The sequence below is a fragment of the Etheostoma spectabile genome, chromosome 5 (genome assembly GCF_008692095.1).
Source record: "Etheostoma spectabile isolate EspeVRDwgs_2016 chromosome 5, UIUC_Espe_1.0, whole genome shotgun sequence".
Taxonomy (NCBI): Eukaryota; Metazoa; Chordata; class Actinopteri; order Perciformes; family Percidae; genus Etheostoma; species Etheostoma spectabile.
Genome location: NC_045737.1, coordinates 2,252,400 through 2,279,746, shown reverse-complemented (window position 1 = coordinate 2,279,746; position 27,347 = coordinate 2,252,400). Strand labels below are relative to the sequence as shown.

The window sequence follows — 27,347 nt, the reverse complement described above, 5'->3', positions numbered from 1 at the left end:
ATTTGTCAGCTGTATGGGCGGTTTTAGCAACAGCTTTCAGCTACATGGCTTCTTGCATGTCCTCACTCATTGCTCCTCAGGGCAGGAATAAGAGAAGGGCCAGAACAACTTCCTAATCAGTCGAGGACTGAGGAGCGATGAGCTATCAAATAAGTGAACTGAGATGCACCTTTGTTTTCTTTATTATTCCTCCCTCAAAGACAATATGCTTGCTTTGGAGAGACACAGAATATAGCATTTACTAATACTAATACCTAATACGCTGTGGGGAACCACAGGGTTATTTATTAACTAATCAAACTGACCAAATCCAAAAAAACTTTGTCTATAGTTTCTAACTATCCCGTCTAATTTGCCAGGGGCGGCTGTGGCTCAGTGGTAGAGTGGTCGCTTGCCAATCGGAAGGCTGGTGGTTCCCATGTCAAAGTGTCCTTGGGCAAGACACTGAAACCTGAGCTGCTCCCGACGCATCGGAGTGTAAATGTGTGTGAGTGTTTATCTGATGAGCCGGTGGCACCTTGTACGGCAGTTTCAGCCACAGTGTACGAATGCGTGTGAATGGTGAAAGGTTCCTGTACTGTATGTAATTCCTGTAATGTAAAAACGCTTTGATTAGTCGTTGGGACTACAAAAGCGCTGTATAAGAACAGACATTTACATTTTACTTTGTTGTCCCAGGGCTGAAGGTGCGTGAGGTGATGATCAATGTGTCCCGTCAGCAGGTGGAGGATTTCCACGGTCCTGAGGACTACTGGTGTCTCTGTGTGGCCTGGAGCCACCTGGGCACCTCCAAGAGTCGCAAGGCTACTGTCCGCATCGCCTGTGAGTTTAGAAACTTTATCAAAAAGCTTCTTGTAGCACATGCCATAGGCATGTGTAGGAGATACTGAATTAGCTATGGTGCATATGCAATGTAATTACATAGAAACAGATATGATATGATGATGTTGACTAGATACAGTAGTTGTGTTCACACTTAACTTATTTGTTTTAAAGACCAGGTGAAACCGCCATGTTTTTGTTTTGTTTTTACAGTATGCTACAGTAAGTACATTCTACTCTACGTCCTGTACTCTCTATAAAATAAAATCAATATCCAAAAATGTTAGGTGACAGTGATATATGACATAAATACCTTGTACACAGTTGTTTCTTGTGACCACCAAAGCAGACCATACCTTCAAGAGAATAAACAAAAAAAATAAAAACTTTCAAGTACAGCAGGAGTGACAGTCAATCCCTGTAAAAAAAAAAAACAACCAGTAACACTTTACTTGACAGTATCGACATTCTTATGCCATGACACTGTCATGAAGTGTCATAAACTTTATAAACAAGTCATAAACATTTGACTTCTGTCATTAAGTGTCATTCGGTTTTGGTCATGACAAGTTGACATTGTTTGGGTTGTCTTGATTATGACAACTTGACATTAAATTTGTCTTGATTATGACAACTTTACATTAATCAAAGTGACATTACCAGAAGTTGTCTTGGTCATGACATTAAATTAGTTTGGGATGTTTTTGTAATGACAACTTGACATTAACCAGGATGAAATTACCAGAGGATGTCTTTGTCAGGACAACTTGACATGAACAGAAAATCCACCTCTTTTTTTATTCATGACATGTTGACATAATGATTATTATAATTAGATGTGCAAGATTAGAGACCAATCTAGCACTTGGTCAGATAAATATGTGTGACAGAATATTTTACAAAACTGGCTGTCATGATAATACTATGACAGTATATCAAATACATATTTTGACCTGAAGTAAAGTGGTGCCATTTTGATTTGTTATTAAGATATCATGGATAAGACTGGATGTCATGACACAATCGTGACAGTGTAACAAATACATTATTTGACCTCAAGTAAAGTGGTACTGTAGTAATGGGACATGTCTTAAGAAGTGCCATCGCACACCAAATTACCTTCCTAACACATTATCATGTGATGTCAAAATCTTTGTTAACGGTAGTGTTATGTAGTTGATACAAGTGTGAATTTGGACCAGAACCAGAAGAAAATCGTTAAGAGCCAAAAAATTGAACGTCAATAAAGGGACTAGAAAACCAGGATAATGTTTGAGAAGTGTATTAATATACACAGAAATAAGGCATATGTACAGATAAACACAGGTATGAAAAATAACAAAATAAAAAAGTGCATACATGAAAGAAACCCTTTTCAGTTCTATGAGCTCAATTGTTCTTTGATGACAAAAGTTTAGAGATATTGGGGCCCATATGAGTTTGGTTTCTGTTTGTCCTTTCACCATGAAGAAGGAATCCAGGGCAATTTGTGTAAGTTCTGAGTCTCAATCCTGTAGCTCGCCACCCAGCCAACTGAACTGGGAATCTCTAAACCTTGGAAGTCTCTTAGATCTGAAGAGTCAATGTGATTTAATATCCCTCCGTGGATCAGACCTCCCCTGCATAGCGCTTCTTTAATCTCCATCTCCTACACCTGTAGATAAGGCCAAATCATTTTGCTCAATTACTATTCCGTAATATTTCAATTAACCCATATTGAAATGTCTAAATATGCATCTATTCAGTTGTACAACTGATCTTAAATTTCTTCTCTTAGGTATCAAACATATATAAATCCCTTTCAGATATCAAAAACACATTTATATTAATAGGCAACCTTTATACAAAAAATAAATTTCTAATTCAAGTTTTATAGAATCGTGGTAACATTAACATTATCCTAAATATTATTGCGTAAATTGCAAGTAAACATCTTTCAAATTGTGTTATTTTCCCCATAACTTAAGCTACAGTGTTGTAATATAGATTCTAAATCCCTCTCTGGACCGGTAATGGTAGAAAGATTGCACTAAAAAATAAAAAAAACAAAAACAACTTCTGGTAATGTCACTTTGATTAATGTCAAGTTGTCATAATCAAGACAACCCAAACAATGTCAATTTGCCATGGCAAAAACCGAATGACACTTAATGAAAAAATTCATTATGACATTATGACTGGTTTATAAAGTTTATGACACGTTCATGACAATGTCATGTCAAAGTTATGACAGTGATCATGTCATGATTATGTTGCCACTGTTAAGTAAAGTGTTACCAAAAAAACTTTTCCCTGGAGGTCCTATAAGTATTATGATTATGCAGAATGACAGGACACTCAATGTAACAATGTCTGTCCATGTCTCTTATTTAACCCATAATAGACTGGAGCGTAATGACAACAAGACCGTTTTTTATTTTTATTTTGGTCAGGAGCCAAAACTCTGAGAGCACAGAAAGTGAATCAGATTTATCAGTGGTTAAACAATCTAGTCCAAGAAATGCAGTTGTATCTATTCTAAATGTACAGTACTTTAAATGGGAATTTTTTTAAAGGTTTTTAATGCTCAAGTGGTATTTGAAACTCAACTATTCTGCTGGTAACTCAGTTACATCAACGGTAACGTTACATGCAAATAACCTTAGTCTTGTGGAGAGAACAATCTGGAAGTGCTTTGAAACTTGCCATTTAAAGTACATTTTCTTTGTCCATTTCTGCTCAAGGAGCAGACCCGCCTCTGTTCTGTCGTTTCATTTCCCCCCACCCTCCACCCCTACTGACTGCCTGTTCAGTGCTGCTGCTCAATAAGCCAAAAGGGGAGAGACCACTGCTGTTTAGTATTTAACAGAGAATCTGTAGACTAAGTATGAAAGTAAATCTGTTTCATGGGATTTTGAAATTGAAAAGCCATTACATTTTCAACACTGAATACTTATGCATTGAAATTGTTTTTTCTACAACTTACTTTAATTCACAAGTTCAGAATGAAAATTCAATATACCAAATTCAGATGCAATGTATAAAATTGAATTTATACATTTTCAACATCCTCGGAATCAATAGACAAAATTCAAAATGTAATGTATAAAATTCAGTGTGAACATCCAGGAAACAAGGAAAAGCAATTAATTCTAGATTCTAGATGTTTTCCTGCTTCTAGATTCAGACCAGCAGTCTGGAGAGGGAGATCAGCGTCTGAAATCAGAGACGTCAGAGAGATACGTCTCTGTTTAACATACTTGTAAATAATAAATATTGGCATATGTTATTTAGACTTAAGGGTAGACACCAAAGCGTATGATTTGTATTCATTATTGACAGGGACAGTGTTCAACAAATGTATTGCACCAGATATCACAATGCTAATTCCCATTTGTTGTCTCTGGGTATGGATAAGTGCACATCTATATAAAAGTAGCTATATATTACCACATAACCAGTGATGAGAATAACGGTGTTACTAAAGAAGTTATTTTTTTCATTAACGAGTAATCTAATTGGTTACACTTCCAATCTTAACAACGGCGTTACCGTCAACTTTTTTTTGCTAAAGATTTCCCACTGTGGTCAGAAAACATGGGGGGGACACTTTGTTTCTCTCACTATGACTCTAGAGTCGCTACTCGCTCCGAAGCTAATCGTTGTCACTCTCTCACTTCTCCCTCTCTCTATCACACCCACACCCACACCCACACCCACACACACACACACACACACACACACACACACACACACACACACACACACACCAGCGCACAAGTATAAACACCAGGCCATTTACGTTATTTGCACTACAAATATGTATACACTTTGTATGTTTGTATTAGGTGTCCATTTCATTATAATATTCAGATTTACCATAATTAATTGAACATGCACATGCATTTCAAGTTCCATTAAAGTGGTGTGGAGGTGGGGTCACATTTGAGCATTTAAAAATTTACTTGAAAGTAACACATTGACTTTCTGAAGTAAGTAGTTACTTTTATAATTTAAATCTGGGTATAAAAGTAACTAATTTAGTTACTTTTTGGAAGAAGTAAATAATAACTGTAGCTTATTCTTTTTAAAAGTAACTTGCCCAACACTGCACATAACACTAATGTACACCTAAGACAGACCAGTGTGTTTACATTCAGATTAGCATGATCAGACCTGAAAGACAACATAAATCTAACATTAGATCTAAACTGACTAAAAGTGTTTTGTTTTTAAATTGTCAAACAATATTTTATATAACAGTCTCCCCTCGTTAAAATACAAGTATGATTAAGAGAGACATATTACTGCCATGTCAGACGCTGCTCTCTCTCGCTTCTGACTGCTGCTCCATGCCCAGTGTATGAGTGTGTGTGAGTAAGTGAAAGCCGACCAGCAAGTTCATTAAGCCCACAATCGCTTGTGAAGCTTTTTAACACTGATAAGCCACATAACCACAGGTTTACGTTAATCTTGTAATGGATATTTGTGTTGTGTTATTTAAACAAGCTTTCAATGAAATAAACACCTTTTGTCCCCCAGTCAATTGAGCAATCTCCAGCCAGCTGACAGCAGAGTCATGACAGGCTGGGCAGCCAGCGAACGATCCCGGCAGGCACCAGTTGTTATGTTTAATATATATCTAATGTATTGTTGGTCATACTATACAATGATTTATTGTTTCTATTTGTTAAATAATACAGCAGATAAAGAGCTTAACATTTTCCTTAATGGTTAAGCCCTAAGGTGATGTCAAAATCTTTCTCTGCAAGAGCATTGTTTTTTCCTACCTCCCATCTGAATTGGGGTTCTATTATAGAGTTTCCATCCTGTACTTAGATCCCTTATATGCAGGGAATCTCTCATGACCCATTAATTATCTTTGTTGAAATAACCAAATAATAAAAAGACTGGTTAGGAAATGGTTAGAATAGGATCTGTTTGTATTGTGCGCACATTTATGCCTAGGGTGATCAAAGCTGTTTTTGTGCACTTCTTCTATCCATTGTATCCTCCAAAACCACCTTGTAAACAGATCATGTAGCAGAGGGCCATGGGATCCTCTGTATCCTATACTGACTAAAGGGTTTTGAAGGTTGTAGCGTGCAGAGCAGAGGGCAGCCTGCCGTGTTAGCTGCTGAAGAGAATTGAGGACAAGCTGCCCGTAACAAGTGACACCTGACAGCTGCGTCTTATCTCCCCACACAGACCTGAGGAAAAACTTTGAGCAGGACCCCCAGGGGAAGGAGGTGCCAATCAACATGATGATCGTTCTGCACTGTCGCCCTCCTGAGGGAGTGCCTGTGGCGGAGGTATGGCTTCTGGTACTCGCTCATCCTTTCCTGAAAGAGCAAAAGCTTATACTCCCATTGAGCAGAAAAGATCTGCATCAAACTGGCCATAGTTATTCTGGGAGAGCAACTCTATGCCGATTATACCTTCAGCTCTGTTTTTTCCACTTTCTCTGACCTTTAAGTGATTGATGTAGTGTTGTTACATACCAACTGCATAAACACATTTAGAATTAAAGGTGTCCAAAGTGAGATGAAGAAGATTCATTGGATATGTTTCAATTAAATCTTCTTTAAACTGTAAAGTGTAAAATATAAACACTTACTTTTCAAATTCAGTTTATAGAATCATTAGCTTTGAGGGGTGTTATGAGTTCAGTTTCCACGATGAGAAACGTAGTTAAAGTGGGTCAGGCAACAAAATGAATAGTCTAGTTACAGCTAATGGAGTGGGTATAGCGAGAATGTTATTCTTTCTCCTACTGTAATTTGATCTATCAACAGTTCCTACTTTGTTGGTGAAGACATAAAAGTCATTAAAGAGAATCATCATCGTCTGTTGGTTGCAACATGGAAAAACTGTGAATGTGCAATGCATCTAGGGGTGCAAGGGATCACAAACTCACGGTACAGATCGGATCATGGTTTTAAGTCACGGATTGGATCAATTTTCGGATCAGCACAAAAAAGGGGGTGGGATTTAAATTATTTATTAAAAATATTAAAATTTCTATCACCAATAAATTGATGTTAAACCACAAAAACAGATGAGAAAAGGGTATTTTATATTATAAAATATATTTCTTAATAACTTTAATCCACCACAAGGTTTATCAGTTCCAAGTAAATGCAATCTTTAGTCACGTCTGTTTTGTTCTTCCGAAAACAGCATTGATGCAAGTGTTTTTAAGCTCATAGCTTTAGCTGCAGACTGTTGTAAGTCCTGGTGTTGGAATCCTCTATGGTGAAATACAGTCACACTACATCGTTTAGCTGTCAGTATTTGGATCCTGTTTAAGCCAGTTACTAGCACTTTACCTGCTGCCATGACGTTAGTGTTAACTAGTGTCACGCATCGTGTAGCGATGCTTCTGTTGCCTCTAACGTCTGTTTTGGAGCATTAGAGAGCAGAGCAAGCATTTAAGTGGCACCAAAATGATGCACTGACATCTGCTTTGCTAATCCCTTCAGTAGATACTGGTTGTTCATACAGGAGTGCCATATTAGCAGCGGATTTTAACATGCGCTGTTCGTAAACAAAAGGTTTTGTTGCATGTATCTTTTTATGGCAATCAAATCAACACCCGACCACCCGACAAATGCGTGTGAATTTTTTAATTGGCAGGTAACACTGTCAATCTACCTGCCACATTGACTGCACGATGTTCCCGCTTAAGAGACACATTTAACAGCCCAGAATCATTGTAAATTACATAATTATATTCCCTGCACCTGGAGGCGGTTCCTTTTCACCTGGTGTATTTAAACCCATTGTCATTGGTTATCCGTTGGCACAGTGATGTGATGTGTAGGACATGTCTTGCTGGTTTCTTTGCTGTCCAATGAGAAGGACATGGCTCTAAACTATGTCCCTTTGTGGTCATTTTTGGACACAGATCGAAAGGTTCTATCATGTAAATGAAAAACTATTATTTTTATTATTTTTATTTGTTATTCAACATTCCATTATCTTAGCCTTGTCATACATATTTACATGGGCACCTGCCTATTATTTTTAGACAGTCTTGAATTTTTTTTAATTTTATTTATTGAAAACCTCTGCAGTCTGGTGGGGTTTGGCAATAGCGATTTTGGAGCTGGTTAAACAAAAAGGATCTTATTCTTTAACAAAAAGGTCCATTTCTGTAAGGGTTCTTTCCTTAATGTCGTCAGACACTTGGAATAGTAAACTTAACATGTCAGTGGCAAAAAAGCACTTTTAGTGGATGTAAATTGAAGGTGTGTAATTGCTGAAAAACTGCTGCCAACTGTAGCAATCTCACTTAATATTGGATCAATTTCAAATTGTTGATCATTGATGTTGATCATAAGTCACTTAAACACAAATACATATGAAAATACTCCATATCAAACTTTGCACATACATCATTCTGCCAAGTCATGGAGCAATAAGCAAAATACAATTTTCAGAAGAGGTCAACTTTAGAAAACTACTACATTTATTATTCAACTATCAAAATACTTGTTTGTGGATCAAGAACTCAATACTTGACTAGTCAATGCAGCTTTAATACACTTATACACTTATACTTGTAGAAGAGTTTCAAAAATAGAATCTCAGAATAGCTATTGAAAATGCTGTCCTTAATGCCAACATACAGCATGGATTTATATAAATCGAAGGGAATGGAGCTATAGCTAATTCAGTTCAGTTTTTTAGTTTGATTTACTCTCTCATGCCTGCCATACTCTAGAAGACTCTGAAAGTAGACTTTGAAAAAACTAAATTCTGACACCATCTTACATCTAAAGACAATCTGCCATAACGTCACTGAGTTTTAATCACAGACTACATTTTACTACCAAGACTCAAAATTTACAATAATAAACACGTTTGATTTTGTTGGAACGTCAATGTGGGAAAAAGACTAGATTAAGACAGCTAGAACTGAATTTTATGAACAACTTATACCAAACGATTACAATGACGGGAGCGCGTCCCAATTCTAGCAAGACTCTCATGGTTTTATTCAGAGTTTGAAAATTTGTGTGCGACAGTGGAATTGCTTAAAAAGTAATTTATTTAAGCTTGGCATTAGTTGTCTGCTTGCTGTCCAGCTGCCAAAATTCACAAAAGAGAAGATCTAAGTTCATAAAAGTAGTAGTAGTAGTGGAGAAAAACTTTCCACTGCATGATTATTTGGACAAAAAAGTTGTCACTAGATTTGAGTCTTTAGAATTAAGAAACTGCAGCTATCAGAAACTTTTATGGTCTCATGGAAAATGTTTCACTGACAAGCAGGATGGGGCATTTAATTTGTGCAATTTAACTATCCCATAGGAAGAGCAAAGACATTTTTTTTTTTTTAGCTTAACTCTTTTTTACTTTAATATTTTTGCAGCCTTAAATGTAAGCATTGTAGGCCTCAGGAAATCAGAAAACGTAATAATAGTAGGCCTAGTAGTTAAGGACATTCTTAACAAGTAAAGTAATTAATAATAGTAAAGTCACACATCAAAAAATCACAAATCCTGCTCCCTAACAAACCCATTCCAACTGTCTTTGAGAGCATCCCCTTCCAACTCTATTTAAAACTATTGTATTTGAATTTTGCAAAACTCAAATTTTACACACTTTGTAGAACAATACAATAACATTCCATGTCACTGTCAAATTCTCACTGGAAGACATCTCAGCATAACTGACAGGTTTGTACTATGAGAGTTGTATGTAGTATGTGTTCTTTTAGATCATGGAGAAAAAGAAGGAAAAGCTGCTCTTACCTGCTGCTCTGAGCGGCTAGGCCTTTTGGAGGGCCTGCTAAAGGGCTGTCATTCCCCACACGTCTGACTATCTCTTCGCAGTATGCAGTAAAACCAAGGTCAAAATTACTTTTGCAGCACATGCGCCACAACAATGGGAGCAAATGTGAGAGAACGTAGAATTGAGACTGCATTTTAACAGACTCAAGAGACGGTTGGTCGGAAAGGTTGTAATAAGAGAGTCACACTCAAAAACACATTCAAATAAGAAAAGAATAAAAAAGAAAACACATTTCAAGCTTGGGTGCGGTCATTCAAAAATGGAAACCACAGTTGAGCAATAGTGATGATGTTAGCATATATAACCCAGTAAAGAATAACCAGTATGTTTCCAGCTAAGAACAAATCACTTTTAGCCAAAGGAGTAAAACCAAGACTTTTATCTTCATAAACCACCAAAAGAACTTAAAAGGTTCCTTAATAAATATTGTTTATGACAACATTGGAACAAATGAGTATGTGTAATGAGAAAGGTGTCAAACCCACAGAGAATTATAACCAGCTGCAGTTCCCTCAACTGCTCTGTGCCTCCTCATTGTTTTGTTTTCGGGTTAGCAATCTCCACTGTGGTAGAATATCCATCTTCCAAGCTCATTCTATATAGCTGAGACAGTGAGATTCATTCAGGTCATTTTCCGACATAGTCTCACATTGCCAGACCTATCTCCACAGCACTGTGAACTAAGGTCTTGCTACACCACAGATACTAAATTCTACTAGATTCTAGGATAGGAGAAAAAATGCGCTGGGTTGTTGACTCTTCTTTAAACCAATCACAAGTGTCCTGGGTGGTGCTAAATTCCGGATGCAGCAATGATGCCTTTGCAAAATAATCTCGAAAGGAACTTGTTTTGGTGTAACATTTGCTTCCCTTAAAAGAAAACGCAACATAACATATTAAATGAAGATAACTTTTCCCACAATCCACTATGGTAAGCTGTTTCAATTCAATTTTATTATAGTATCAATTCATAACAAGAGTTATCTCAAGACACTTTACAGATAGAGTAGGTCAAGACCACACTCCAGAATTTACAAGGACCCAACAGTTCTAGTAGTCTCCTCCAGAGCAAGCAACAGTGCGACAGTGGCAAGGAAAAACTTCCTTTTAGGAAGAAACCTCGGACAGACCCAGGCTCTTGGTAGGCGGTGTCTGAAGGTGCCGGTTGGGGGTGTAATGAATAGTGGCAATAACTGTCACAATAAAAAATAATGGAACAGTGACTAGAAAAAGTAGTTGTAGTAGTTCATGGCATAGTATGGCACTGCAGGGCATAACAGGGCATAGCAGAATGCATAGTAGGACCACGGCAACAGCTCTACCCATGATTTTGGTGCCACACTAATCCAAGGAAACATGCTGGGCAAAAAAGAACATAAGGACTCCAGGATATAACTCCCCAGAGCTAGGTTAGTAATAAGCATTTCTGGGACATGGATGCACACAAATGGAAAGAGAAGAGAGAGAAGCTAGTGTGTCAAAGGAAGTCCCCTGGCAGTGTAAACTATAACAGCATAATTAAGAGAGACAAGGTAAAGAGAGGAGCTTGGTCGGGCTAGAACTCTCCCCAACCTGATCAGGCTGTACTGGCCTTCCTCCCTCTCCTTTGATTATATTTTGTTAGAGTAGAGTTTACATAAGATTAAGTTTACTCCTAAATGTGGTGACATTGTCTGCTTCCTAAACCCAGACTGGGAGCTGTTTCCACAGGAGAGGAGCCTGATAGCTGAAGGCTCTGGCTCCCATTCTGCTTTTAGAGACTCTAGATACCACACATTAACTTATAACTGCATTCTGGTTGTGCAGTGTTCTTTTGGGACAATAAGGTACTGTGATCTCTACAAAAAAAGATGCTGCTTGACCATTTAGAGCTTTGTAGGTCAAAAGAAGGATTTTACAGGAAGCCAATGCAGAGAAGGTATCACAGGAGAAATATGATCTCTTTTCTTAGTTCTTGTCAGAACATGCGCCGCAGCATTCTGGATCAGCTGGAAAGTCTTATGAGAGAGTCTTAGAGAGTTTTATGTGAGCATCCTGACCAGAGTGGGAAATTAACTTTTTTGCCCACCAGCCACAGTGGCTGTTAGATGCCCAATTTTATCAGCCACTTAAATTTTTTACCAGCCACTTTTTTCTAAATTCAAATCTATAAAAAGTGCACTAGCATATTTTGAATTGCTTAAACAAATGAAAAATGTTGAGTTTACTTCACACAAGAGCAGCCATTTCCCCCTGTTACCATGGAACGTTATGAAGTGACATAATTCTGCAACAAGACAGTTTATTTTTAATCAAATCGTTGTTTTTGCAAGTTCCTACAATTTCATCGGATAACAATTGCATAATTATCTTGCATATTCCATCTCATTTTTTAAGAAAACGCACCGCATAATCAAGGGTTTTTGCCCTCAACAATCACAAAAAACAAAAAAAAACAGCATTTTTCTGGAAAGACTGTAAACAGGCAAAAGTCTTTAATCAAAATTTAAGTAAACAAGATTGCAAATTTGATCAGACAATTAAACTTTTGAGACCATGGCACAATTGTGTTTCGTTATATTCTACATACATTTTTATGTTTAATGAAAATAACAAAACACATTGACTCATCTCTCATAACATTAAATTGTCACTTCAGTATTCTTCAGAATCATCATCTTCCTCCTCAGATGTCTCCTTCTCATCTTCAAGTTGGGTGCTTCTCTTCTGGGCTTTTCTTTTCATGAAATCTTGCCTCCTTGCTCTGATGCTGGCCTGATGCCACAGCTGTATGGCTGAGTCGGGAACAAAGTGTTTATCTCTGGCCAGATCAGCTGGTCCATGTTTGGATGCTACTGGTACAGACCGCTCTTGAGGAATGTCCACTGGTCTGGAATCATGATGAACAGCTGACTGTCAGGTTTGATTCTGTGCAATAACCCAGCAACACTGTCTCTAAACAGCACCTGTTTACTGGTTCCACTTATTATTCCACTTATTAAGTATTTATTCATCATTCTCATTATCATATTTCACTTATTTTTTAGCATCCTTTGCACTATGCTCCACATTTAAAATGATAACTATCACAAATCACTCCTGCATACTTTGCACTCCTCATTGCACTCATTGCACTATTGCATCAATATTGTTTCTGTTTAGAGTATGTATATATTAGTGTGTATATATTGTTTGGTTGTTTTGTAAGTGTAAGTGCATTGTGAGCAACGATGTTCCAAAGAAAAATTCCTCGTATATGCCCTCATACTTGGCAAATAAAGCTGATTCTGATTCTGAAATTGTCCCCAGAGGGGGCCAGTAGCGGACCAAAGTCCTTTATAAGACACTCCACATTTGCATCTCCAAAATCTGCAGACAAACACAAGGAAAATTTAAGCATGCACAAACAAAAGGTTTCAAGATGTAAAATACATATGATGTTAAATGTGCTTGATAATAACCTTCACATGTAGCTGCATCAGACCAGCTCGTGATATCTACCAGTTTGGAAGCATGTAGTACTCCAGAGCTGAAGTCACAAAATCGTGTCTCAATCACAAAATCGTGTTGCCATACAGCTGCAAAATTTGTCTATCAGGTTCTCCTTTGTGAAGTTCACACGTGCCAGGGAGAGGTCATCTATTGGTGCTGCCAAGGTAACAAAGGTGTCCGCTGGATTTTCTAGGCATGCCCTAAGCCTGGGTCAAGGTCTTACAACACAACAAATCACAATATTAATTATATTTCAAAATATATTTCAAAGTTAAATATTAATTATATTTCAAAATATTCCTTGGCACGCACCCATACCCACACCCACCCACCTATTGTGTTTAGTTAAGCTCTCTAGTTAACCTCTGCCACTGTTATAAATGGCGTGGATGCAGACAGGTTGCTGCGGTGGGACAGCCAGTCCTGCATAAAGCAGCTGAACATTAGCCTACTTGTGATACAACTGTAACCTTACCAGGACAGGTTGGATGACTAACCTAAAACTTTCTCCTTGTCTGCAGTGGAAGCAGCACCATCATCGGCAGCTGTGCATGATCGCCCTTCATGTTACTTAATTGTCTGTACAGTATATAGTAATGTTTGAACATGTAAACCTTATGAGTTTTTACAACAGCATCAGATTAATTCCAGGTCCAGGCCACAATTTAACGGAAAAAACAGTTTATATTATATACACACGCCCAAGAACTTAATGACACGGACAAACCAGTTTATTTAAAGCATTTATTGTTAGAATGCCAATCTTTAATATTGCAAATAATATATTCAACATCTCTCTTTGGCCTCTGTCTCCCTGCTGGTCGTTGGCTTTGCCATCCTTGGTGACCGCCTCCGTTAGTCCCTGTTAAGACAGTTAACACAACAAAAATATGTTTACGTTATGAACGCTACAACACAACGTCATTACATGTGAAACTACTCATACATGTTAGCCTTTGTTGAACATAGTGAAGTTAACACGGTGCAGTGTTACCTCCCGTCTACAGATACAACCAGTGATAAACACACCAACTTTCTAAATCTCTGCTAAAGTTACGCAGATACGGTAACGGCATATAAAAAGAGATGCACATGCCACCGTACATTAAACTTTACAAAAACAGCAACCTAGCTAACAGCCTAAAGTTAATGATAGGTCCAGTAAGCTAACGTTAGCGCGGGGTGTATCTACCTAATAATTAAGGCAATTTGTACAAGCTTTAAAGCGTTAAGCTTTACATTGACGTAATACATTAACGGTGATAACAAATTTACGGCACACACTAAAGATACTTACATTTAAATTATCATTTCACCTTCAGCGATGCCGCTCAAACTCCCGCTTAGGTCCGCTATTATTATTTTTAACAAGCCGGCAAAGGCAAGCGCATAGTATTGTGAGTGATTTGGGACCGCGAAGGATACACATATATGCATCCTTCTCTTTCTATGGGAAATTTTCTGAATGAAGAATTCAGTCCTTGGAGGAATTCGGAGGATTCTTGACATTGGAACGGTCCTTCGGCGGGCGTTGATGGCGTGGCATCCTCCAAATTCTGGCTTTGGAGGATCCTTCCTTGACATTGGGAAACACCCACTGGCTAAACAGGTAGGCCGATCTCGTAACATTTTGTTTTAACTGGAAGGAATAGATGTCACTCTTTCCTATGTGGCCCTTCCCTGAACTCTGGGACATGATTGGCTTTGAGCAGGTCTATCTCGGGTTACAGTTGACGGATTGGCTTATAACACAGAGCATTGGAATCTGCTGACGTCAGCGAATTCAATGGTGTGCTCAGTAAGATTGTGGCTGCCCGGGGAAGAAAAGAGAAGCGATAAAAACCCAGAAAGGATAAGCTGTTTAGCTTTTTTTCCGTTGAAACTCGGCCAGAAACTACAAGACTGTGAGGCAACCAGCTTGTTTTGGATATTCTTGGATTGTTGGCAATGTAGTAAAAAACGTTTGCAGTCTTTCACCGCTGTGAACAAAGACACGAGGAAAAAGGTATGGATGCATACTTGACTTTAGACAGTAGCGGCGCAGTATATTTCTGTATTTATTTATTCTCTTTGACTTCATAACAGGATTTTAACTGCTATAAATCATCTTATGCTTTGCGTGTGGGGTTATTAGAATCATGAGACTTTAGGCTTTCAAATCATGTGCTGCATGAGCGTGTTTAGTGCTTCAGTGGAGAAAACGGTCTTGTCCACGGGACAGTGTCTGTCTTTACCTCAGCTTAGATAGTGAGATGGTGTCACGGACCAGCTAGCACTAAAAACTAGCTACTTGACAAAAGTCTGAAGTTGACGGAAATATGCGTGGTCAAAGCCCCGGCTGTGAACAGTTTAATTTCCTGAAAGTTCTTCACAATAAAAGACCTCCGTTGTTTTGGTATTTGAACGTTTTTTTTTTGAAGCAGCAAAATACGGAAATGTTGGTGATTCATCAGCAGTAGCGTAACATTTTTTCAACATTGTTTTGAGAAGGATTTTCCTAATTTCGGCAATGTTTCAAAGGTTAAAAAAGGCTGTTCTTGTGGTTTGTTTTAAGTGGTTGTTAAAGGATATATCCTGATAAAAAATAACTCCTAGCTTTCTGACTGTAGTGCTGGAGAACAGGGCAATGTCATCCAGATTAACTATATCCAAAGATATAATTACTTTGGATGCCCAGGGCAATACCATCAAGAGTAACTATATCTTGGGATATTGAGGTTTGGAGCTGTTTAGGGCCAAGCTCAATAACTTCAGTTTTGTCTGAATTTAATGTCAGAAAATTGTAGGTCATCCATGATTTTTATATATCTTTAATGCATGCTTGAAGTGTAGCTAACTGACTGGTTTTGTCTGGCTTGATTGAAAGGTATAATTGGGCATCATCTGCGTAACAATGAAAGTTAATTGAGTGTTTCCTAATAATATTGCCTAGAGGAAGCATATATAAGGTGAAAAGAACTGGTCCAAGTACTGAGCCTTGTGGAACGCCATGACTAACTTTAGCGTGCCTGGAAGATTTATTGTTTATATTAACAAATTGAGGTTGATCAAATAAATAGGACTTAAACCAGCTTAGTGTGATTTCTTTACTACCAACTAAATGTTCCAGTCTCTGTAACAGAATGGACTAAGCACTAAGACAAGTCCTTTGTCTGTTAGAAGGTTTTCACCAGTGCTGTCTCTGTGCAATGATGCATTCTAAATCCTGACTGAAAGACCTCAAACAGACTATTGCTATGTAGAAAATCACAAAACGGATTAGTGACTTCCTTCTCAGAGATCTTGGAGAGAAAGGGAAGGTTAGATATAGGTCTATTGTTGGCTAAGGCCTCAGGATCGAGGGTGTTTTTTTTTCACAAGTGGTTTTATCACAGCTACTTTAAATGACTGCGGTACATAACCTGTTAATAGACGTATTTATCACATCTAGTAATGAAGTGTTAACCACGGGTAACGCTTCGTTGAGATGGGGTCTAAGAGACAGGTAGATGGCTTAGCTGAAGAGACCTTTAACATTAGTTGTTGCAGGTCTATTGGATAAAAGAAGTCTAAGTATATGTCAAGTCTTTTCATTCTTTCTAGCGATCCTGCGTTTAAAGGTGAGCCATTAGAAGTTGAGGGCAGAAGGTGATTTTCTCTAATTGTTATAATTTTATCATTAAATAAGCTATAGGAATATATATAGGAATAGATGGCTGAATAGAGCTGTGACTATCTGTCAGTCTGGCTACAGTGCTGAAAAGAAACCTTGGGTTGTTCTCATTTTCTTGTGTTAATGATGAGTCTGATCTGGCATTTCTGAGGGCCTTCCTGTAGGTTTCCAGACTGTCTTGCCAACCTAAACAAGATTCTTCCAGTTTGGTGCAACGCCATTTACTTTCAAGTTTTTGCGAGGTTTGTTTTAATTTTCAAGTGAAAACAATCGGTGCTGCCTGCATGAAAGTTGTGCTAATTCAGCTCTGTTTAGTGACTGTGTTGAGACAACAGTTAGAGAGCTTAGGGATTGTCTAAAAACAACAACACAGAAAAGAGATAAAAACAAAAATATGTAGGCTATCAATTTAATGATTAAATAAGGTAGTGTCTCCAAACTTACCTCATGCTAGTTGTACTACAGCATATGCTTATTTTTTAAAATATGTGTGTATCTCTTTTCGGTGTTGTGGTTTATAGACAGTCCCAAAGCACTCTTATCCACACGGAACTAAACAGAGCTGAATTACCACAACTTCCATGCATTTCTTTCACATCTACAGCATTCAGATTTACTGTGTTCAAGGAAGGAATAACTGCACATGGGTAGGCACTTTTAATGACATTTTGAACATGTAAGGAGGCTAAAAACACATTTAAACTTGCCATGTTCAAGCCTGTTGGATGCTAAAACTAGCAGGGGAATAACACAATGTAGGCAGCACCGATTGTTTTTGTTTTTCTCCCTACTGACACCACTCCAAATTTACTGAACAGAGCTACGTGTTGGAATTGACCGGAATTCCCCTTTAAAGAAGAACTGAACTGAAAGAACAAATGTTAACTGATAACTTCTTGGTTATGACAATTAGAAATAAATTACACTAAAAATTTGAATTAAACAAATCAATATAGCTTTTTTTTAAGCAACACAAAAATTAAGTTTGTTAGTACTGGAACGCTGACAATTTCGATGACGCCACTAGCATGGTAGGACAAGTATAGGCAACGGCTGCAGCATGTTATACACAAACATAAGTAATTTTAATGGTGCGGGTTAAGCATTTCAGCCTGTGAGGGACAGGCCCGTTGTGTCTGACTAGCACCACATGGAGGACGAACAGTTTCAGGCTCCACCTAAAATACAGGATCGTTTGGGGGGGAGTGACAGTGACTGGTGTGTGTGTGGGCACAGCTTACTGTCATGCACTCTCATTTATTGTATCCAAGCACATTATGCATTTTAGGAAATCGACCGCTTATATATTGTGTGCATTTAGAGAAAATAGAAAACCATGGTTGAGGTCCTGTTCCTTTAAGAAAATAGAGGCAGATAAATTGTAAATGTAATTGGAGGAATTCATCCAATGGGATTGCTTGTTAGCTGCACGTTGAAGAGTCACCCCTGTTTGACCATAGAGGATTCATGAGTTTTGTTATTGAGTTTACTTTTGGCTAGTGCAGAGTTGGCAGATTTTTTACTATGGAACTAGCTGCTATTTTTGCATCAACAATTTGCCCTGAGACGGTGAACATCAGCTAGCTTCAGGGTGAGTAGAGAGCTAGTAAACGCATTATTATCGATCTGTGATAACGTTGGAGTCATGGGTTATTTATACAGTCTATGGTCGGAGTGCTAGCTTGTGGAGTTTGTCATGAGAGTGCTTCCAACATAGACGTATAAAGAGTAGGCGTAAAGTCACCAGACGTCCAAGATCAAAACTGGGAACATAGTCCCTGAAAATGGAGAAACACAAGGACATTTCCAGTTTGACAATCAATCTGATTGAAAAACCTAATGTTGTGTCTTGAAAAACAGGACAGGGACAAAGGTATATTTTTATGTGAGGTAGGTTATGATTGGTATTTTGCAAATCACACACTATAAATATGATAGAGAAAACAGTTAGTGGCAGTAAAGTCAGATATTTTAATTAGTAAAGAAACAATATGATTTTATTATTAGAGTCTACTTGAAGCTTCTTATATTTGTCACACACACACACACACACTAGGGTTGCACAAAATTGACAACATGTGATATTGCAATATCGATTATGAATACTGCAATATTGATATGAATTCTGATATTTTTAAACATATGTAAAAGTACAAAATAGATTCATAAGAAATTAAACAAGTTTTCTAACAACAAAAGGTTGTATTGGAGTAGTCCAACATGAATAAATAAATAAGGAACATGTCTACAGAACAGGACGTGTTCTACTGGTTGGACAGTAGAAAATATAGAAATAAAGTAATTTTAATATAGAAATAAGGACCATATCGACAGAAAAGGATGTGTTCTACTGGTTGGACAGTAGAAAATATAGAAATAAAGTTATAAAATATATAAAGTTAACAGGACAGCTCCACAAAATAAACTAAAAATTGCATACGTATTGCAACTTTTGATATATTTGATTAAATGAATAGTTGTTGTGGCTGTTATTACATGAGTATTTTGACAGATACACCTCTTTTATGTAATATACTAGTAATGTATTAATATTTATGAACATTCATGAATGAAACGCTAATAACCTCATAATGATACACCTAGGCTACTCTTTGGAGGTAAACTGGGAAGCTGAAGATGGAGAAATGACATCATTTCGGAGTTGGACAATCTGACCCATCCTATCAAAATCAGCCTGCTTAAAATGTTGACAGCAAAGCACTTAAGAAACATTTTGCAGTGAATCCTTCTCTACCCAAAGGCATTTCCCACTTCCTCTACACAAAAAACATTTCAAAAGGCGGTCAAGCTTATTTTCTTCCTTCACATTTCTTAGAACCTTTCTTCAAAAATGAATCCCCTATTATTGTTTCAGATCAAACCAAAACAGAATGTTACTTTGATGTTAGCGATCACTGTGAGGCAATTAATGCATATACAGATCAACTTACACACATCAACTTATACACATCAACTTATAGACATCAACTTTCTTTTTGATTAATGCATATACAGATCAACTTTCTTTTTTCTGCTTTCTTTCAGTTGTAGCCTAGGCTACTTATTTGTTATGAATGCGTTTTTGGAAGTGGCTTGTAATGTTTAAGGCTATGAATGTGATGTTTCTCATATTGTAATATGCTGGTGATATATTTTGTCCACAAGGGGGCGCACTTGGTTAAACCCAGAGAGAAACTCATATCACTAAAGATGAATAAGCTCATTAAAGAATAAAAAATAAGCTAAGGTAACCTGTTGTTTTAGATCAACTCAACAGTGTTCCCCTGTCGCTGAAGTAGTACACAGGAACAAACCGGAGAGTATTTTTTCCAGAGTAACTATTATTTTCCTCTAAGGGAATCTATTGATCATTTTGGAGTGAAACTATAACCTACAGCCACTAAGTGACAGCAAAGATACAGAATAAATTCTATTGGAGTAATATAGCGGGCCAAAACCCACTAACTTTCCTTCTTTTTTCGCTTCTGCCAAAACCAAACCAGTCTTTCGCGCACTTGAAAAGAGCGGACTGACCCGAGGAACTTCAGAACAGAAGACCTTTTCCCCATTTCTTTCGGCATGAAAAGCCAGTAAATTTCGTTTATTATTATAATTGTTTAACTTTAAAGGTGTAAGGTAACATTGTTGAGCAAAAATAGCATTGCAGTGTAACGTTAGGCTAGCTACTTACTGAACTGTTGGGCATTAGTCAGATGCTAAAGTTAGCTTAACATTACACTACTAGCAAAAGCTACTTTTGGCAGTTTATGGCAATATAATGCCAAGTGAAACATGCAAAGTCTGTATTACGTTCTCCCACAGAGCATAGCTAGCAGACATTGCTGACAAAAGGTAACTTAAAAAACGTTTTAACCTTTAAGAGAGCCTTATTATAGTTATGGGAGGGGAAAGTTTTACTCAAAGTAAATCTTGGTTTTAAAAATTATCGGCCAGTTTTTTTTCCCAGTAAAGTGTGGCATGCAAAACGTTGTTTTACTCGAACAGAGTTGGACATTTTTAGAAATTTAATGTAACAGTCTCGGTTTTTTTTTTGGTAGTGCACACTGTGTTTCTCGAACAGTCTGACAATTGGTTGATTTTACACCCAAATAACAGAGTTTTGAGTTTTCTGTTAGGCGGGACCGTTTTTATTTTAAGTTTTTGTATTGCAACACGTGTGTTTTACTCTGAACGAATCGGATAGTTTCTTTAAACGTTAGGTTGATTCAAGACATTTAACAGAGTCTACGCAGACAATTTTTAGGTGACTTTTGTCATGCAACACTGTGTTTTACTCTGAACAGAGCACTGCACTGGGTTGAAATGCTAAAACAACCCTTTAGCTGGCTTGACTAGCACGTATGCTTTGAAAACTGAATAACGGAAGCAATTAGCACGGAAGCAATTGGCGTTTACAAAAGTAGCTAATGTTCACTAATTGTAACAGTCCTATTTTTGTGTTGTTTTAAATGTTCCTTTTTTTTATAATAGTTCATTACAGTGGAGTTATACATTACTTCATACATATTTTTTGATGTTTGCATACAATGGTATTATTAAATTTTTCATTTTATTTTCATCAAGGATGCAGGCTCTATGAGTAAAGTACAGAGATCATCAGAAGTACATTTTTTTTGAGGGGGAACTGACCTTCAAATCCTTTTGGATTGCGTGATGAAAATTTTACTAATTTCTAATACTTTTTCTGAATTTATCTTTGGAACACCTAGGTCAGTTTTTCTTTGCAACTGAAAGATGCTTTTCCCTGCATGCCTTTCCTATTTATATAGGCTTCAAATAAAGGAACCTATGACTTCTGTCTTTTTTTTTATTTTTTTTCTCTACAATGCCAACAGATTTACTAACAAGCTTGTGCACGCTATTTTTGTCTTTACAGTTTGCCCAAAAAATTTACATTCCCACCTTGGACTTAAAGGTCTATGATGAACGCGAGACTGAAGTTGACGAGGATTGTTTGAGTTTCTTCTAATGAACCATACCTTGGTGGCTGGAGATTTGTTTCCCACCTCCTCTGGAAGCCCAAATCTGAATGGTGAGTTGCTTCTATGGCTTAGAGCTCCATATATATCCCCCAGTCCTGCCTACATGAAATGGGGGACAAGCAGATACATCCTGCTAAATTGTTTACTATTTTGAGTTCTTTGTTTTCTCTTTGCTAACCTGTTTTCATTCTTTTCTTAACATTAATGGTTTAATGTATCTAATGTGAAATATTTGCATTCAGTTTTTTGTCCATTAACCACAAATGTAATGTTTCGATTTAAATTGTTATGGTTGTCATTTGTTAAGGGTTAATCACACCAATTACTGTTATATTTTAGATTTTTTTGCTCCCCTGCAATCTTCCGTTTGAAACGTTTTTTTTTTTATTCCCACTAAGATGATCGAAGGAGTCTCAAAAACAAACCTGGAGCGAGAGGATCTTGCTGAGTATGCCCGGACAAAAAGCCTACAAGAGCAGAAGACCTATATGTCACGAGATTGTTTGCTCATATGACAAGTGAACATGGGTATTTTGTCATATTTCCTACACACCAAAAAATTATAGCATTTACAAGGCCTTACAACACTCTTCGTTTGGGGCAGAAGGTTGCCATTTAACACAATTAAGTTTTTATCATACAGTGTTGTGTGTTGGGTGTGTAGGACCCTTCCTTCGAGACATATAAGGAGGAGTTATGCAAGGAATCACTGCCTTGTTTCCATACTGGCTACCTAGGAGTAAGTTGCTATTAATACTTTGAACTACATCTCTCCACTCCCTACTCTCTGCTCTTAAGTTCAATTTTTTTAGCCCAGAATATAAATTGTTTAATTAAAAGGTCCATTTTTTAACGCCCGACCGTTTAACTTTTCTGTATGCCCATATCCTCTAAGTTTAACTATGGTGCCCATTGAGTAGCAACTTCACGTCATTGTGTAGTTTTTTTGTGGTGAGCACAATGGAATAACTCTCTTTACTTTAGGAGCATTTTTCCAATGCAGAGATGGGAGTGGTATCTGGCATGGCGACTGAAATTTGTTCAAAGGAATCTTCAGAAGGGACAAAAGAAGACCCCACGTCCAGTTCCTGAACAGGTATATTATTTTGTTGATTCTAGTGGACTGTTTACAGGTTTCCCATGGGTCCTTGAAATCCCTTTTTTAATCATTTTGAATTTTAGGGCGTACAAGTATGAATGTTTCTGAAATGGAATATAAGTCCATATGTTTAGTGGACATGGCATAGGGATCCCCTCCAACTTTTTTTTCAGTACCGCTGCCTGGGCTTTGTATCTGTCAATTACCGTATACCGAGTTGAATTTTTTTGAGTTTAATAAAAACTGTATAGGTGTGCGCGGTGTTCCACCTTACCTGTCGGGTTCTGGCCTTTCCCGGCTTCCCCCATGGTGGGATGAGACTTTAGGTCTACTCAGACTTTTGCCTACAACTAAGACAAAATACGTATTGAATCCTTATTTATTTGTACACGCAACCCTCCCCATGCAACACCGTGCAACAGAGGGGGAAAAACAAACACAACGGATCGTCAGTGGAATCTATTCATTGTTCCGTCCTAATATTGGTCATTGGGTGCATCCCTTCGTGGCAATAGTAAGTTACTTCATCTAAATGCTGGGGTAATGTAACGTTACGGTCCCCCCCCCCCCCGCTTGCATAACTTTTTCCACTACTGTTGCAGGTGGTCCAATAGCTGATAGAGAGCCCTACAGAGAGGAAAACTGCTAACCAACAGAAAGCCTGTCGTGATGCCATTGCACCTTGAATTAAGCATCACTGATGGAATCAATTTTTTAAGGAGAATGACGCAGACATTCAGCTATCGCAAAACTGGTTCAGGCCCCATTAACGCCTCTGAAATATTCACAGCTTTTCCAGATTCCTAGACATAGGCAGTGAATGGGGGGGAGGAGGTGACCGTTAACTAACCTTGCCCTGTAACGTCATGATATAGACCACACCATGAAGTTACTGTTGTGTCGTGACTTCATTTCATCTTTGTCCTGCAGATTGAGCGGATTTTAATCTTATTTTTGGTGGTGCCACCTCTGCCACGTTCCTGGAGAACAGGCCCACTTTCTACCACAGAAAGTCCTTTGACAAAGCCGTGGCCTCACCACGACCAGGGGAACTCAAGACCTGGTTCAAATGCTGAGTCCGCACCAGAAGTGGAAAATGGTAGCATAGAGAAAAGGATTACACTAATGAATGGAGATTGTTTTTGACTGAAAAATGTAATAACTTAATGCCCTATTTTAATTTTTGTTTTTTACTTTGTATTGTCAGGATTGGTAAATGACATTTCCTCCATTTTTGGTTCTTGTCCCCTTTGCCACGGTCTCCCAACAAGCCAAACAATCCAGTGACCATCTTGTAAAGTTCCTCAGTTTGAGTTAAATTAACCATTTTATGATTTGGTCCACTGTTTTATCTGGAAAAGGAACATTTTTGTTTTTTTTGCGACCGTGACTAACTTCAATAAACTATAATCAGGACTTGTCACAGACTGGGACCAGTGTCCCAAGGGCATTGTACAGCACATGGAAGGTCGTCACCCCTTCTCTTTCTGTGGGGGACCAAGAGAAGTGTAATTCACACTTACTTCATTGTGATTGACAAACATGCAATACCATGTCATTCACCAGACCTCTCTTGCCTGTTTTGATGACTTTTTGTCAAAGCTTAGTTTGTCCTTTGGTACCCTCACAACCCAGATCGGCAACACGGTGTACAACTTTTTGCCCAAACCAACATTTCTGAATAGATGTTTATTCCACTAAGGTGAATCCTATGGTTGCAGAGGTGAGGGCTCGGATGCTGCGCGATTCAAAAACCTAAGATTTGTGTTTCATTTGCACCACCACCAGCAAATGCCAAGTCCCTAACAAGCACTTAAAATTGATCCATGGAAGCTTTGTTCAGGAAAGTCACTACTTCGTCTTAAATGCTGTCGGCTGGTTGGTTCACAAGTGTTATGGCCTTTTTTCTTGGTTTAGAAAGCATCTCAATAAAGCACATGAACCTTGTTCGGATCCGGTGAATCCCTTCTACACTGAAGATTTAGCACAGTGTTTTTGGGGGACTTGCCATTAAGAAGTTCCCCTTCTACTCAGTCCTTCTCAGTAGAGTCTTGTAGACTGCGCGCTACAACAGTAGCTGAACGTAAAGTGGCAGGTTTTAGGCTAAACCAACCATGTAACTCTTTGGCATTTCCATTAAAGAGATTGTTGATGATATTCATAATCAGCAAAGAATCTCTGAAGGAGTTCTGGTCTTTACAGGAGCCTAATAAAAAGTGACGTTGAGCGTAAAATTGATCATTGGTTTTTGAAAAAATGGAAAACCCTTTGGTATATTAAATTCTGACACACAGAGAGGCTATTTTGCGAAAGTGGGGGGAAGGGTAGACCCAAAGTTGAATAATGCGTTCTTGGTACAATTTGAATACACTGCGCAAATCGGACTACTGAGTCCTATGATCAGGTTGTTGTTACCGAAAAAAATAAATTTGTTTATAATCCCAATTTTGAACATTGCAGTTTATTTATAACCACCCTTAATAAAAGGGATGATGCGACGATTTATTCAGGAAACTCTTCTTTAATGACTTGTTGCGATGGAGATCTTTTCAAGAATCATGCTCGATTACAAAACAGAAGCATGCAATTCAGATTCAGCTCTTTCTATGTGGATTTGAACTGCAAATCCGTTGGATCAAAACGGGACTACACAAATTGGAGCAATCTATTTCACCTTGCGAAATGTTTTCTCCAAAGTACAACTCAAGTCTGAATAATATTCTTTGGTTGCGTTATTTCATGCTCAAGACATTAAACAATATGCTTTGTCTTAAAAATACGTGATCCACTTGTGCGGATATGAAAATCTTTGGAGAAGGAATGGGAATACAGGTCCCTTGTATGATCAGCCAGTGTATGAACCTTCTTCAAGTTACGGGTTAACACCCTTGGGCTTCACTGTTTATTTGGGTTTTTTGTCGAGTCTTTCAGTGCCAGATATTGTTTCCCCGCTTTTGTCTTGCTGAGAAAGAGGACGTTTCAGACAGAAGTTTTTGAAGATTCCACCCAAAGATAGGTATTCGAAGCTCAAGCACTTCATGCAGAACACTGCCAAAAATTGAGGCAAAACCATCTTTCCCTATGTGATGGGTTTTAAACGTTCTTGCATTCTACAACTCCTTGCAGTACTTCATACGTGTGAAGAACTTTGCTGTTGATATGTATGCATTCTATCCTGGAGGGAAGTGGCACAATACTAATGAAACTGCTTTACTACACTTGATAGAGAATACCACCAACATCAAAGAAATAGACAGGAGAATAAAGAGCTTAACTAGGTTCCATGGAACAAACCGAAACCTCCTGCGTGAAGTTAATAGGACTCAATGACCGGGGGTTAAATGCCATCCCTTGGTGTTTTACTTCGCAATCTACCACTAATTTTTGGAGACTTGGTTTGTCCCAATGATCGGCGAAACACTGGATCTGCTACAGTTGTTTGCTTCACATTGTTAACAGATATTTTCTCCAATGTTATCCAAGGGTATTACTAGTTTGTGGAAACACTTGATTGCATAACCCACAGGGTTATTCAGCGTGTCATTCCACACGAGACTGCTCCCACGCATCACTTATGGTGCAATACCCTACATGTATTCTTAAAGTTACCAGTTTGCATAGCTGGTGCTTCGCTCTAACCGCATAATTTCTTAAAAAACAATTGAAAAGCTTTAAAAATATAACTAAAACATTGGCAAAAAACCCAAGTCAAAAGCATACGTTAGACATTGCCCCCAAACGGAAAATAGGGCCGTAAAAAAAATTTTCTTTAATGTGATGGATGGGCTGTGATGTGCACTCTTAAGGTACCAATGGACCCCAATTTTTAAAATGTTAGTGGGCCAAAAACCATAAAAATGTGTATCGGGCGGTTTGGGGTTTTTGTCTTAAAGTAAATTTGTGAGATGCCGTTTTTCACAAAATCCCCAGTTTTTTAAGGATGAAGGTTACTGTTGGTTACTTTTGCCTACAAAAATATGTTTGATGACCCCTTTAAATGCATTTAAAGTTGTTTATACAAGGGACCTCAGTATAAATGCAATGAGCTTTTCTGCACAAAGCTTTGATGTACAGCCTCCCCCGTTTGGGATTCAATTTGTTTATTGTAAATCTGTTTCCTGTGATTAAAAAAACCCCCGGGAGTAACCTTTAAAACCCCGCGTATCTTTTTTACTTTTTAGGATTTTTTCTTGATGTCTGCAGTTAGAAAATTTAAAAGGCCAGAAATAATTCTGCCTTTTTTTTTCTTTTACTTATAAGGGAAAACCCGGGGCCCAAATTTTTTTTGATTTAACTGTGAACATCAAATTTTAATTTTGAACCAAAAAGAAAAAATAAGTGACTTTGAAAACATACGTGTGAAATCCTTTTTGAGTAAAATACCGAACATACCGAGAAAAAAAATTCATTAGATAAATACCGAAAGCAATTTAAAAAACTATTCTCTAAGGAGTAAAAAAAAACATACAAGTAAAACCAAACTTGTGGGTAAAAAAAACCAACTATACAGAGAAAAAACCCTAAC

General features: G+C 37.8%; 1 protein-coding gene and 1 long non-coding RNA gene across 3 annotated transcripts in view; one reads left to right on the top strand and one right to left on the bottom strand.

Moving 5' to 3' along the window:
* The window catches only part of unc5db (unc-5 netrin receptor Db), a 265,211-nt gene that overhangs the window by 69,665 nt on the left and 168,199 nt on the right, over positions 1–27,347 (top strand). For both annotated transcript variants that reach the window (XM_032515156.1, XM_032515155.1), the window contains exons 2-3: positions 679–822; positions 6,010–6,113. In XM_032515156.1, the coding sequence (XP_032371047.1) occupies positions 679–822; positions 6,010–6,113 (248 nt within the window). The remainder of the gene's footprint in view (positions 1–678; positions 823–6,009; positions 6,114–27,347) is intronic.
* LOC116688945 (uncharacterized) lies at positions 11,785–27,128 on the bottom strand. Its single transcript, XR_004331892.1, has 3 exons — positions 27,118–27,128; positions 26,372–26,377; positions 11,785–11,863 (listed from the first exon to the last, which is right to left on the bottom strand). It is a non-coding gene; the product is annotated as an uncharacterized LOC116688945 (long non-coding RNA).